Genomic DNA, 14,213 nt, shown 5'->3' on the forward strand with positions numbered 1-14,213 from the left:
GTGCGCATGTGTTTGTGTGTGTACGTGTTTGTGTGTGTGTGTGTGTGTGTGTGTGTGTGTGTGTGTGTGTGTGTGTGTGTGTGTGTGTGTGTGTGTGTGTGTGTGTGTGTGTGTGTGTGTGTGTGTGTGCATTTGTGTGCGCGTGTGTGTGTGTACGTGTTTGTGTGTGTGCGTGCGTGTGTGAGCATGTGTGTGTACGTGCATGTACGAGCATGTTTTAATTAGCCTATTAGCAGGGGGGGGGGTGCGTAAAGGGGGGGAGGGGGTTACCCGCTTTGCACTAATTCCTACAAACAATTAGTCATATCCCAGAACCTGAGGATTATCCATGTGTTTTGTTGTTGCACTGACTGAGTGAACCATATTGACCCCATCTACCGCTAAGCAATTGTGCCTTGGGCCACAAGGCTCCGGGGTCAGTCAGACTTGACTTGTGACCACATGCTTGCAATGCACTTAAAGACAAACAACAATACTGAACCTGGTGGAAAACAACACAGGCCATGGAGGGCACACACTTAGTAGAGACAATAAGCCCACACTTGGGTGGCATGACATTGGAAGGCCGCTGAGTACGCACACAGATGCGTTTCCCCGTCTTTGTAAACATTAAGGGAAACGAAGCACACCGAAGCTGCTGATTGCAAAGGCAGGGGTAATGGGAGATCAGGGAAAAGGGGAAGGCTTGCTTTAATGAAAGGAATGGAGGAAGCATATGGCACCAGGCTTTTCAACGTACAGGCAAAACGGGTCCCTTGGGCAAAGAAGACTTTTCAATCAGATCGCATGGCACTGGCGTCAGACGCTGCGGCTGTAACCCTCTGTCGTAAAAACAAATGTTTTCCAATCAATTCCCCCCTGCCGCCACGGCCATCTGCCCTCGGTGTGCTGCTGCACCAGTGCACAGCACGCCACATCACTAGTGACTGCCCCCTAGTGGCGCTTCTGTTTTTATGTCATTCTGGATGTGATGAAACATTGGATACAAGTACGGGCACATTAGCTGTGGTCAAACTGAAATCTAAAATGAAGGTCCTTAGTCATCCGGCCTGTGGGGTTGAGAATAGTTTCTGTTTTCTGTTTTGGCTTGCTTGCTGTTGGGGTTGGCCTTACTGAAATATTGGGTAACAGTGAATTTTCCATCTGAGTCGCACGTCATTGTCCATTCCTGATTTATTTTCAAATCGAATCTGTAGTTTCGTTTTCTGATTAAAACATGAGGAAGCTGTCTTTCTGTCTAGCAGTCTGTTGTTCTTTCTGCCTGCTTGCCTGCCTGCCTGCCTGCCTGTCTATTTTGTCAGTATCTCTATGTCTGTCTTGATGTTTTTGAGATGTTAATTTATTTGAGTCAGCAGGGCCAGTGGCATACATCTTCTTTGCAGCAGTGGAGAAAAATATCACCCCCCCTCCACTACCACGCTCTGCCTGTCCTGTCCTATAGTTCCCTCTCATTACCCAGTCAGTCCCAAGCATCACAGCACAGCATAGCACACATCAACCTCCTGAGCCGTCAATCACACATGTGTTTGTAAAAGAGGTTCTCATTACATTGTATGTATTGGGTGGGGGGCCATTTCAGGTGACTTTGTCCTGGGCCCAGCCAAAGCTGTCAGCGGCCCTGAGCACTGGCTAACCTCCTGCTGTGCCATTCTATTCTTCATTAGTTGGGCCTTGTCTGGCCCAGTGCTGTGCCTCGTCTGGCCCAGTGCTGCTCGGGAGTAAATCTGTATGCAGTGCTGCTTGTTAATCTCTCTGCAGCGGCAGCCCGCTCTCTCTCCTACTCTTGTCCTGTTCGCTGTTTTCAATATGGCATCCTGGCTACTACGTGTGAGAGAGAGAGAGAGAGAGAGCGCACGTGAGCTACAATAATATAAGACGGATGTGGCCCATATTAGGCCCCGTGTTTTGATTCGGTTCCAGCGTCCAACTGCCTCCTGACGGGCACCAGTGCTGACGTTGGCACTGGTATTGGCACTGGCTGGCAGTGTGGCTGCATGGTGAGGTATGAGCCAGCAGACAGACAGTCAGACAAAGATAAACAGGCAGTCAAGCATACAGAAAGAGGTTAGACAGTCAGAAAGCAGGCAGTAGGCAGACACACAGACAGGCAAATAAGCAGGCAGAGCGACGTATAGCTGGGTAGAAAGACAGGCAGGCAGGCAGACAGACGTAGAGAGGCAGATATGCAGTTAGGGAGAAAGACAGGTAGGCAGACAGGGAGGCAGACCGACAGGGAGGCAGATAGGCAGACAGAGGGGCATACAGCCAGAGACAGACATACAGACATACAGACGTGTAGGCAGGCACAGACATACAGGAAAGCACATGGGCACACATACAGGCAGAAAGACATGCATACAACCAGGCAGGCAAGCATAAAGAAAGGCACACAGGCAGCCAGAGAAGCAGGCAGGAGAGTGGAGCAATGGACTCGGGAGGCTGTGGGCAGGAAGAGGGAGATTTCCTGGAATGTGTGTTTTTCCCCCGCAGCGCTGCAATAACAGTCGCTTTGCTCCTCCCGTTGTTGCCCCACACCGCCAAGGCTAGCTGGCCCGGTCCAGGCTAACGAGGGAGGCAGAGGGGGGACCTCGACACTACTGTTCCCCAGTCAGAGAGCTCTTTCTTTGGGGTGCAGTGATGCTATCCTCCCACGGTGTTGGAAGGGCTGGTTGTCGGGTATACCCAGGGGCTGGACTGGACTGACAACTGACCTTCTCTGCGAAGTTCACTGTGCCGTCATCACTGCAGCCGTGGCCGCTGTCCTGTGTTTACCATTGCATATCGCAGAGACAATCACAAACTCTCTCCAAGCCAAACACTCGCTTCCATGCAAATGCCCTGCATAGATTCAGGCTGCGCTGCACAGGGAGGATGGAAAGGAAAAGAAAAGGAAAGAAAAGAAAAGAGAAGAACATAAAATAAAATAAAAGAGGTGCACAGGTGCACACACACACACACACACACACACACACACACACACACACACACACACACACACACACACACACACACACACACACACACACACACACACACACACACACACACACACACACACACACACACACACACACACACACACACACAGTTTACTTCTTTATTTGGATTGACAGATAGACATTTATCATAGCACAAGCCAAATTTCATAGGAGTTTACACAAAACTAAAAGAAACTGCGCACTGAGTGTCTTAAGGATACATGTGGCACTTCCGTCTCCAGATGAAGAGGCTCCCGATTATGCTGGATACTGAGCAGAATTTGGTCAATATTTTTGCCTGTTGTTTAGGGAAAAGGAAAGAAAAGAAAAGAGAAGAAAAGAAAAGAAAAGAAAAGAAAAGAAAGAGAAATACTCGACAGAACTCACACACCCACACACACGCAGGTGCACACACACACACACACACACACACACACACACACACACACACACACACACACACACACACACACATACAAACACACACACACACACACACACACACACACACACACACACACACACACACACACACACACACACACACACACACACACACACACACACACACACACACACACACACACACACACACTCACAAAATGAATAACAGTCAACTGCTTTCTCAGACATAGTGCTGCTCCGCAGTTCTTAGAAGGTGGCCTCCGAGCCACAACACAGACGTACTGGGTATATGTAAAACAAACACAAAGCATTAGGCACTGCAGCTCTGTCGTCATGAGCCTGAGATATGAGACAAGGGGCCAAAGCCACCGCGTCACACACAGCTTACTTAACCCACCTAACACACATGTACACAGACACACACACACACACGCAAACACACAGACATACACACGCACGCACGCACGCACACACACTGGGACACACACACACACACACACACACACACACACACACACACACACACACACACACACACACACACACACACACACACACACACTGGGATGCCGCATCGTGCACAACTCTCGCCTTCACGAACACAAACAAAAACAGTGGCCCCTCCTCACTCTGCCTGAGCCTAAGACATGAGATATGGGGCCAAAGCCACCATGTCACACATAGCTCACCCACCTAACACACACACAAACACTACACACATATTAGGACGGCGCATCACACACAACTCTCGCCTCCACGCACACAAACAAAAACATTGTCCCCCCCTCACTCTCTGCGCTCCCCTCCACCCCCAGCCTCCACTCTGGACACCATGACACAGCCATCAAGGCGGCCAAATGGGGGGGGTTTGTTTTGCTTACGTCAGGTGACCCCGGTCCTGATCGTGCACCATGCCTGACATTTCAACACATAGAGGGGGGGGGGGAGCGGTGACATCAGCTGCTCTGACTTCAGGGGGCAGCTGTCACATGAGGGGGACGGGAAAGGTCATGACCTCTCCCACCACCGCACCACATCTCCAGGACTCCGACCCCCATCCTATCAACCCCATCCCAACCCCCGCCTCAGCCACCCAGGGGACCCCTGGCCTGTGTGCAGTCCTCTGGGGTAGTAGTAGCAAGACCTAGGGGCCACAGACCAGCCTGGGAATTGGCCAACGGCCAGGGAGACGTGGGGAGAGAAGGAAGAGTGGAGATTGAGGGATGGACTCAACTCATGGTCTCATAACCCACCCTCCTGCGACTGACTGCAGGATTCTTATACAAGCTCTCCATCATTCACCTTTTGACACCGTGTGTGACGTGTGTCATGTGTAATGGGGGTGAACTTAATGTATGTTTGCGTGTGGGGTTTCGTATAATAAACGTACATACGTAGGTATATGTAGGTGGGTGAGTGTGTTTGCGTGGGTGTGTGTGATGTTGGAGGGTGGAAGATGTGCGGTGTGGATGTGTGGATGTGTTTGCCTATGAGAGTGTTTGTATGAGTTTGTGTTTTTCAGACGTGGTTGAGGACACTGGAGTATGTATACTGTACACAAGGTAACTGTACATGCATGTACGGTATACGTAATAATGTCTATCGAGGGTCGTGACTGCGGGCACCTCTGTCCTGTGAGAATAGCCTCGTTTTTCGGTTCCCTTGCTCTCTCTTTTTCCAGCCCCTGCCAATAGAACAGTCTCTCTCCACATTCAAGGCCACCTCATAAAATACATTATGCTCTATTGTGCACAATGATGGCTGGGAGCCAGTGGGACTTGTAGTTTGGTGTGTGTGTGTGTGTGTGTGTGTGTGTGTGTGTGTGTGTGTGTGTGTGTGTGTGTGTGTGTGTGTGTGTGTGTGTGTGTGTGTGTGTGTGTGTGTGTGTGTGTGTGTGTGTGTGTGTGTGTGTGTGCGCGTGTGTGTGTGTGCGCGTGTGTGTGTGTGTGTGTGTGTTGTGTGTTGTGTGTGAAGCATGAGAGAGAGAGAGAGAGAGAGAGAGAGAGAGAGAGAGAGAGAGAGAGAGAGAGAGAGAGAGAGAGAGAGAGAGAGACAGAGAGAGACAGAGAGAGAGTGTGTGTGTTTGTGTGTGTGTGTGTGCTGTAGTGTGCGTTTGCCAGTCCTATACCACATCATAGGGCTCCATCATCTCCTCCACCCCATAAAGCTCTCAACTCCCAACTGGCCATTCGTCACACACCTCCCAGCTGCCTCTCTGTACACAGCCATGGCCACTCAATAAACTGTAAAATCATGTTCACAGACAAACTGACGCACAAAGATGTTGCTGATGTGCTGTCATGAGCAGCCTTCCACTGACTCTCCCTAAACATCATAGAATGAATCCAGAACCTCAACTGCCCAAAACATTCTGAGAAAATACATCACACATCTTTCAGATCAGAGGTAGTCATTTGGGCAGGCACAGGGGGGGCTAACTTCAAAACACAAAAAAGGTCAGATATTCTTCCTGCTCCATCTCCAGCTTCCCGTAAATAACTTATTCCCCTTTATTGAGAAACAATCGGTTCTGGTTGAGGGTGGAGCGTGCGCTGTGTGGGCGGGGTTGTGTCATTCACTGGCACAGAGCGACGGAGAGAAAAGGGGAGAGGAGTTTGAAAAGGGAGGAGGCGGTTTTTTGCAGGGGAGGCAGCAAAGAGAAAGGCAAGAAAGCCGTGACCGGCTAGTGTGTGTGCGTGTGTGTACCCGGAGAGGAGGACTTTTCCTTGGTTTGGATAGCATCGCGTCTCAACTCCTTTATGTCGACCGGGATTGAAAACAACATTTCCCCTCCGTGCTGGATTAACGCTGAGCTCCGATGCTAGTCCCGGACGATGAAAGAAGTGCTGACCATGAAATTCGCCTGGAAAGCTAAGATGGTATAAACAAAACTTGGGCTTGCAGTGATTGTTGATTTTGCGGGTGCTGCTCTCTGTCTCTGGGGGAGACGGGGGAGGGAGGGAGCCTGGGATGGGAAAGTAGCGGATAAAGGAGAAGAATGGGAGGGGGCGAGGGAGGGGGTGTATAAAATGTTAGAATCGCGTATTGCTTTCTACGTTAATTCAACAATGGTGACACAGTTGTGGTAAAAGCTTGCTTTTCTCCCGCGCGTCAGCGGAAAAAAAGACACTTTCTGTAGTTTTTACGCGCCTGTCGAAAATGTAAACTTTTTGCTCCAGCCAGAGAGAGTGAGGAGAGTGATTTTGTTTTGGAGAGGGGGTTGTATCGCAATTGCCTTGAGGCTATTCTCAACGGGACCCAGCTGCGTCCTTGGGATTAACACACAAAAGCAAAGTACATCGCACAGACTTGTCGCCGTTGCTGATATCAGGGCTGTATTGTTTCACACTTACTTTGTAAGGATGGCTATTTTGACCTCGGCTGGGGGTGTAGGAGCTTGCATATGTGTTTGTTTGGTACTGTGGCCCCTTGCATCCCCCACGAGCATCATCACCTCCAGACCTAATTTAACCGAGCAAACATGCTTGTGATTCAGGTGAATGTATTCAATGCATGTAATTCATTATGGATTTATGCCAATTTGAAAAGTGGCACTAATTGTATCAAACTTAGAAAGTTGGATTGGCTCTTTCGGCTCTGTTAATTGTAGTTTTTGTAAAGGAATGATCTCATAAACTGAAACAGTTCCATGGACTACATCAACAAGGGGGTGGGTGGGTGGATGAAATGCCCCCCCCACCCCCTCCTCTCTCTCTCTCTCTCTCTCTCTCTCTCTCTCTCTCTCTCTCTCTCTCTCTCTCTCTCTCTCTCTCTCTCTCTCTCTCTCTCCCTCCTCACCACCATCGCAAAATGGAGTTTCGAAAGCTGACTGGGCTTTTAAAGCCCTCTTTGGAAAACATTGGAGTACAGCACAAAGAGGGAGCCCAGTCCAGTGGACAGTCTGTGGACTCAGCAGGACTGGGCTCTGTCAGGCCGGGCCGGGCCGGGCCAGAGAGCCCAGAGACCTCCTGCCATTGTTTTTCACCACCCAGAGCATGACTCACTGAGCGAAGTATTTATCTGGCCTGGCCGCACACTGTACAGGAAACGGCAGGAAATATAGACTCGCTCGCCGGCTCACTTTGTCATCTCTCCCCCTCTCCCCCTCGGGCCGGGTCAGCACCAGTCCTCTCCCCCTGTGTTTCATTCTTTCTCTATTTTCTTCTCTGTTTCTCTCTCTCTCTCTTTCCATCTCTCTCTCTCTTTCTCTGTTTACATCTCTCCCACTCTCTCTGTCTCTGTCTCTATCCCTCTCTCTCTCTCTGTCTCTCTCTTTCTCTGAGGCCCACAGCACTGCTGTGAAGAGAGTTCTTTGCAGCCCACGCTCTGCTCTGCTCTGCTCTGCTGTGTTGAAGTGACCACAGCTTCAGATGAATATGCAGTGTTTGGTCATGCTCCGAGTGTGTATGTCTACAGTGTGTGTGTCTAGAGTTTGGGCATCGAGTGTGTGTGTGTGCGCGTACGCCAATTGGGCTTGGATTGGAAAGAACTCAGGAAGACCAGTCATATAAACATGACGCAGCTTTTTTTTACAACAGCTGTATGTCGTTTTCTCTATTTTCTTTCCTTCGTTCTCCTGCGTTCCCTTCTTTGGATATCGGCCTTGTTTTCACTTTGCTGGTGCTGCCGCCGCTGGTGCTACTCCTTAAGCGAGATGGATACTATTGATTTGAGAATGATTCACTGTCTACTCCTGAGCTCGCTCTGAGGTCTCTCCTGGGGACCTCTCTCTCTCTGAACACACACTGTGTCCTCCTCTTGGGGCACAAGAACGTACACACACACACACACACACACACACACACACACACACACACACACACACACACACAGTTGCACAAATACTGACACACACACAGTTGCACAAATACTGACACACACACACACACACACACACACACACACACACACAGTTGCACAAATACCGACAAACACACACACACACACAGTTGCACAAATACCGACAAACACACACACACACACACACACACAGTTGCACAAATACTGACACACACACACACACACACACACACACACACACACACACACACACACACACACACACACACACACACACACACACACACACACACACACACACACACACACACACACACACACACAGTTGCACAAATACTGACACACACACACACACACACACACACACAGTTGCACAAATACTGACACACACACACACACACACACACACACACACACAGTTGCACAAATACTGACACACACACACACACACACACACACACACACACACACACAGTTGCACAAATACTGACACACACACACACACACACACACACACACACACACACACACACACACACACACACACACACACACACACACACACACACAGTTGCACAAATACTGACACACACACACACAGTTGCACAAATACTGACACACACACACACACACACACACACACACACACACACACAGTTGCACAAATACTGACACACACACAGACACAAACACACAGTTGCACAAATACTGACACACACACACAGACACACACACACACACACACACACAGTTGCACAAATACTGACACACACACACACACGGACAGACTGTGCATTTGCACTTGGACAAATACTGACACAGACACACACACACACACACACACAGATAGAGAGAGAGAGCGCTCGGATGAGTTTTGTTTCCAGAGCTTATTTATTTTTGGGAGCTCCCAGAATGCAAGCTGGGGTTCGGCCTGCTAGCTGGAACTCTGTCATGGTCAGAAATCTGTGAAAGCTGTTAGGTCTCTCTCTCTCTCTCTCTCTCTCTCTCTCTCTCTCTCTCTCTCTCTCTCTCTCTCTCTCTCTCTCTCTCTCTCTCTCTCTCTCTCTCTCTCTCTCTCTCTCTCTCTCTCTCTCTCTCTCTCTCTCTCTCTCTCTCTCTCTCTCTCTCTCTCTCTCTGCCTCTCTCTCTGCTCCACTCCCTCGCTCCCTGCAGCTTTCCTTCGTCACTGTGTTTTGGGCCCGCCAGGGCTGATCTCAGCTCTCTCTGGAGGTGTGTGTGTGTGCGTGCGTGTGTGTGGGGGAGTACCCTAAAGTTGAGTTCTGGCAGACTTCACAGTGCATCTGCCTTGTTATATACTCAGCTGCCCCCTCCCTGTGAGACTATTCCCTCCCCCACACCTCTATCTCTCTCGCTCCCCCACACTTTTCTTCCCCCCGCCCTCTATTGTGTCTACCCAGCAACATTTCCTATGCATTTATTTTTTCCCTGCATCCACAATTGTGGTCTATTTCAAGTGTTCCTTCATGAGCTTGGCTGACCCGCTTTTAGACGCACTGTGCAGCGCAGGTGCTCGAGACGGCTTGCAGCGTTTCCACAGTCCCTCGTGTGTGTGCGTGCGTGCGTGCGTCTGTCGGCATGTCTACATAGCTTGCAGTGTCTTGACGGTACCTCTCTTTTGTGTGTGTCCTTGTCTGCGTGTCTCCACAGAGCTCGGTGCAGGACTGGGGGGAGGAGGTGGAGGAAGGGGCCATCTACAACGTGACTCTCAAGAGGGTTCAGATCCAACAGGCGGCCAACAAGGGAGCTCGATGGCTGGGGGTGAGTGCTTGGTTTGCCTTAGTTTGATTTGGTTTGAACTCCTTAGGGACCCCCAACGCTCCCCCAGCTCATCCATATGCATTAACAAAAGCTGTTTTAAAATGAGCACCACAGGGTTCTTCTCACACGATGCTCATCACTCAACTCACACATCATGCAAATTGGCTAAGCTGTTCATTAATGCCACCAGGATGTGGATGATATTAATACGTCCAGCTGTCCGTGTTTCCCATGCTTTGACCATTCTGTGGTGCAGCACCACAGAATGAAAATCACACACCACAGATTGATGAACAGCCTCGCATATGTCAATGGGGGTATATACAGTACACATGACACTTGCACTTGGTCTGTGGGAAACACTGGACCGTGAAGAATGCCACTTGTACACACAGGCCTCCTAGACATTACTATACATGATGGCAACAGGTTATTTTCAAGGAACATATTTTTTTCACCTTAAGGCATGTTCATTTCTATGGCACAGATTCAAAGGCCCAATGTGCTTTTGGTAATGTGCTGCTCTGTTCGAAATAGTTTATGTGGCATGTCTTACATTAGTTATATTGTTAAATTCTTAAATCTTTACAAGTACAGAGGATGTATACCTAGTGTCAAAACCATATATACGTATAGTTGGCATGGAAAGTAGCCGTCTCAGCTACTATGTCTCAGTTTGCCCTAAGATGCAGAGTAAGCGGTTGTCTTATTCAGGTGCAGACAGAAATATTAAATTTGATGTATGGGCTGCAAATGCACTCATTACTATCCCAAAAATTGCACAGGGTGGTGCTTTTCATCTTTTTAACTATACTACATCGCTGCAAAAATGCAAGAACTCAGGAAAAGGGAAAAAAGGACCACATATATAATACAATGAGAAGTGGCACCTTTATTGTGAGACCACTTGTAATCCGCTGCATGGCTTTTCATGGCGTATGAAGCAATGTTTTTGGGTCAGTGTTGTAGTTAATAACGCTCTGACATTTTCAACTTGACAATTTTCCATTGTGCGGCCTCCCTGCTGAAATAACACTGACACTATGCTGCAGTCACTGCCTTTGTTTGCTATTGTTTGCCAAAAATGAGGTCATTTCCGCCCTTTCCTTGTTTTAGACGCTCTGGCGAGTGTTTTATGAGCATAGGAATTCATCGCCCTGCTGTTATCAATTTGACTGTAATTGACCTGATTAGCAATATGGGAGTCCACTGTATACTGTACAGGCACACCATTCACCACATTCACCACATAGTGTCATATTTTATGTATAAGTAGAGAGGAGACCACATTGCTCTATACTGCTATTTATTCATTGTTTTATCCTCTAGCTTGTTCTGTATCTGTAAGTATGTAAACGTTGTAGGAGGTCTAGCGTAGATGTCTGAGAGAAAATTCGGAGTGCCATGTTGCGTGTTTGGCAGAGATACAGTTACCAAATTGTTCTGTGAGCGAGTGAAAAAGTAAGGACCCCCCCGTTTCTCTTGATCACGACCTGGCAAGGTCTCTAGTTGTAGAAAAGCCTGTGGTCTCTCTTCTGCTTCATGCCCTTGACTCCCTCTTTCTTCATTTTTTTTCAAAGTCTCTCTCTCTCTCTTTCTCTCACTCCCTCTGTCTCCCTCCTTCGCTATCTCTCCTCTTCCCCGAGTGTGGGTGGAGGAGGGGACGCTGCAGTGATTAAAAGCAGATTGGAGCGTTTCCTGTTGTAGCGTGCTAGCGGCTGCAAGGTCTCTCCTCCTCCTCCCCTCTGGCTCTGGCTCACTCCTTCTTCTGTCCTCTTCTGTGCTCCTTTTTCTCTTTCCCAATCCTTCCACCGACCACCTTTCAGCCTGTTTTCTCCCAACCAACAGCCCCCTGCCACCTCTCTGCCTCTTTTTGTTTCTCTGTCGCTGTCTCTCTGTGTGTGCGTCTGTCTATCTCTATTCTCTGTCTGTCTGTCTGTCTGTCTGTCTGTCTGTCTGTCTGTCTGTCTGTCTGTCTGTCTGTCTTTCTGTCTCTCTCTGTCAGTCTCTCTGTCTGTCTGTCTTTCTTTCTGTCTCTCTCTGTCAGTCTCTCTGTCTGTCTGTCTTTCTTTCTGTCTCTCTCTGTCAGTCTCTCTGTCTGTATCTCTCTGTATCTCTCTCTCTCTCTCTCTCTCTCTCTCTCTCTCTCTGTCTCTCTCTGTCTCTCTCTGTCTCTCTCTGTCTCTCTCTCTCTCTCAATAACCCATGCCGCCACTAACACCCTCCCTCTACTTCCATCCACCATTACAATCAACATCTACTTTTCTCATTGCTGCGTCTGATGCACAATAGTCGGACACATCTGCTGATGTTAAACATGGCCCAACTTTGCCGTGCCCCGCCGGTGTATCCTCTCGCCTCTACTCTACTCTACGCTACGCTACTCTACCTATTTGGATTGAAGCCTGATAAAGAGCTTGGCTCTTTCCCAGCTGTATTGTGACCTGCTTTGGATGGATGTGGACTATAATTGTGTGCGTGTGTTTTGTGTGCGTGTGTGTGTGTGTGTGTGTGTGTGTCTTCTCTGTCTCATTTTCCCTTCTCCTTCCTTTCACCTTTCACAATTTTACTTCTATGTCTCTATGTCTATATCTGTCTTTCCATGTATGTCACACTATTTCTGTCCTTTTGCTGTCTCTCTTCGTCCATGTTTCCCTTTTTCTGTACTTTTGTCTTTCAGCCTTGACTCTCACTCTTCAACTTTTCTCTCTGTTTTTCTCTCCTTGTCTTCCCTTCTCTCTTCTTGGTGTCTTTGTCAGTCTGTTTTCTTCTTCATATTTGTCTTTCACCTTTGCTGCCTCTCCCTCTCTCTATACTCGCCTGTAAGTCGCATTGGTCAAAAGCGTCTGCTAAATGTATTCTCATTCTCCTTGTCTTCTCTTTCTCTCTTTCTCTCTCTCTCTCTCTTCCTCTTTGTATTCAGTTACCTGAAATGTGTCATTGTTAACCAGTGAAAATGAGCATTAAACAATGAAAATGAGAATAAATAAATAATAACTCTCCAAATCTCTCCCTCCCTCTCTCCCTCCCTCCCTCTCTCCCCCTTGTCAGGCGGAGGGCGACCGGCTGCCCCCGGGCCACACGGTGAGCCAGCTTGAGACGTGTAAGATCCGCAGCATCCGGGCGGGCACGCTGGAGCGGCTGGTGGAGACCCTACTGACGGCCTTCGGGGACAACGACCTGACCTACACCAGCATCTTCCTCTCCACCTACCGCGCCTTCGCCAGCACACAGGCCGTGCTCCAGCTGCTGCTCGACAGGTAGGTACCCTGGCCCGACATTAGCATTAGCTTGCTTGGTCTTATGGTGCCCTCTGATTTGTGAGTACATCATAGCTCACCCTCGCCTCGTACTAATTCCGTACTGTAACAAAATGACAGTTGAGTGGAAACCTATGGAGGGCTTAGGCCAATACTAATAGCAGGTGCCTGTGTCTGTTTGTGCATCTTTCAAAGCACAGTACGATTTCATGCAGACATTTCTATTTGGACAGGATGAATCTAATGAATTTTGTCATCACACACAAAAGTCATCTTTATGTACCTAGATATGTAGATGTTTAACTCAGATACAGTGACTGCGCAAAGATTACAAGTAGCCTAAATGAAGAATGAATGCACACCGTTTTGATTGACAATAGAAGCCTTTGAATGCAATGTTGACATTTTGATACAGTATGTTTATCTTCTGTCCCCCCACCCCACCCTACCCTACCCTCCTCTCCTCTGCCCTCCTCTTCCTCCTATCCCTCTTCCTCCTCTTCCTCCTCTTCCTCCCGTCCCCAGGTATGGCAGTGTGGAGGAGCGTGACGGCGAGAGCAGCACATCTAGCCCCTGTGAGACGCGGGGAGTGGTGAGGACGTAAGTGTCTCCTCAGATGAACAATAGCAAGCAGGAGGGGGGGGGGGGTCCACTCCACTCCACACACAGGCCCCCTACAGCCCTGACAGTAGCCAAGCAAACTTTAAACAATCCCTGGAATAGCGCACTCTAAAATAACAGAGCATTGTGATCAGCAATCTGGGCCTCTCAGACAATAAGTGGCGCGGCCGCGTGTTCTAAACAGACAGAGAGGCAGGGAGGCAGGCAGGCAGGCAGACACAGACAGACAGACATGCCAGATAGACTCTCAAAGCCTGCAGGTGGCCAGCTGGCAACATCTGCACCGACACTCAGCACTTAAGTGTGTGCACTGAAGTGTACACGTACTCGCACAGACACGCACAGACACGCACAGACACGCACAGACACG

General features: G+C 49.0%; 1 protein-coding gene across 5 annotated transcripts in view; it reads left to right on the top strand.

Annotated features, from left to right (window-relative positions):
- Positions 1–14,213, top strand: part of rgl1 (ral guanine nucleotide dissociation stimulator-like 1) — a 42,648-nt gene that overhangs the window by 15,576 nt on the left and 12,859 nt on the right. For 2 of the 5 annotated variants that reach the window (XM_063201617.1, XM_063201614.1), the window contains exons 1-4: positions 5,952–6,262; positions 9,852–9,962; positions 13,014–13,222; positions 13,748–13,822. In XM_063201617.1, coding sequence (XP_063057687.1) covers positions 6,218–6,262; positions 9,852–9,962; positions 13,014–13,222; positions 13,748–13,822 — 440 coding nt within the window. In that variant the 5' untranslated portion in view covers positions 5,952–6,217. Of the gene's footprint in view, positions 1–5,951; positions 6,263–9,851; positions 9,963–13,013; positions 13,223–13,747; positions 13,823–14,213 lie in introns of those variants that run through there. The other 3 variants (XM_063201613.1, XM_063201616.1, XM_063201615.1) reach the window with 2 other exon arrangements.

The sequence above is a fragment of the Engraulis encrasicolus genome, chromosome 6 (assembly GCF_034702125.1).
Source record: "Engraulis encrasicolus isolate BLACKSEA-1 chromosome 6, IST_EnEncr_1.0, whole genome shotgun sequence".
NCBI lineage: Eukaryota > Metazoa > Chordata > Actinopteri > Clupeiformes > Engraulidae > Engraulis > Engraulis encrasicolus.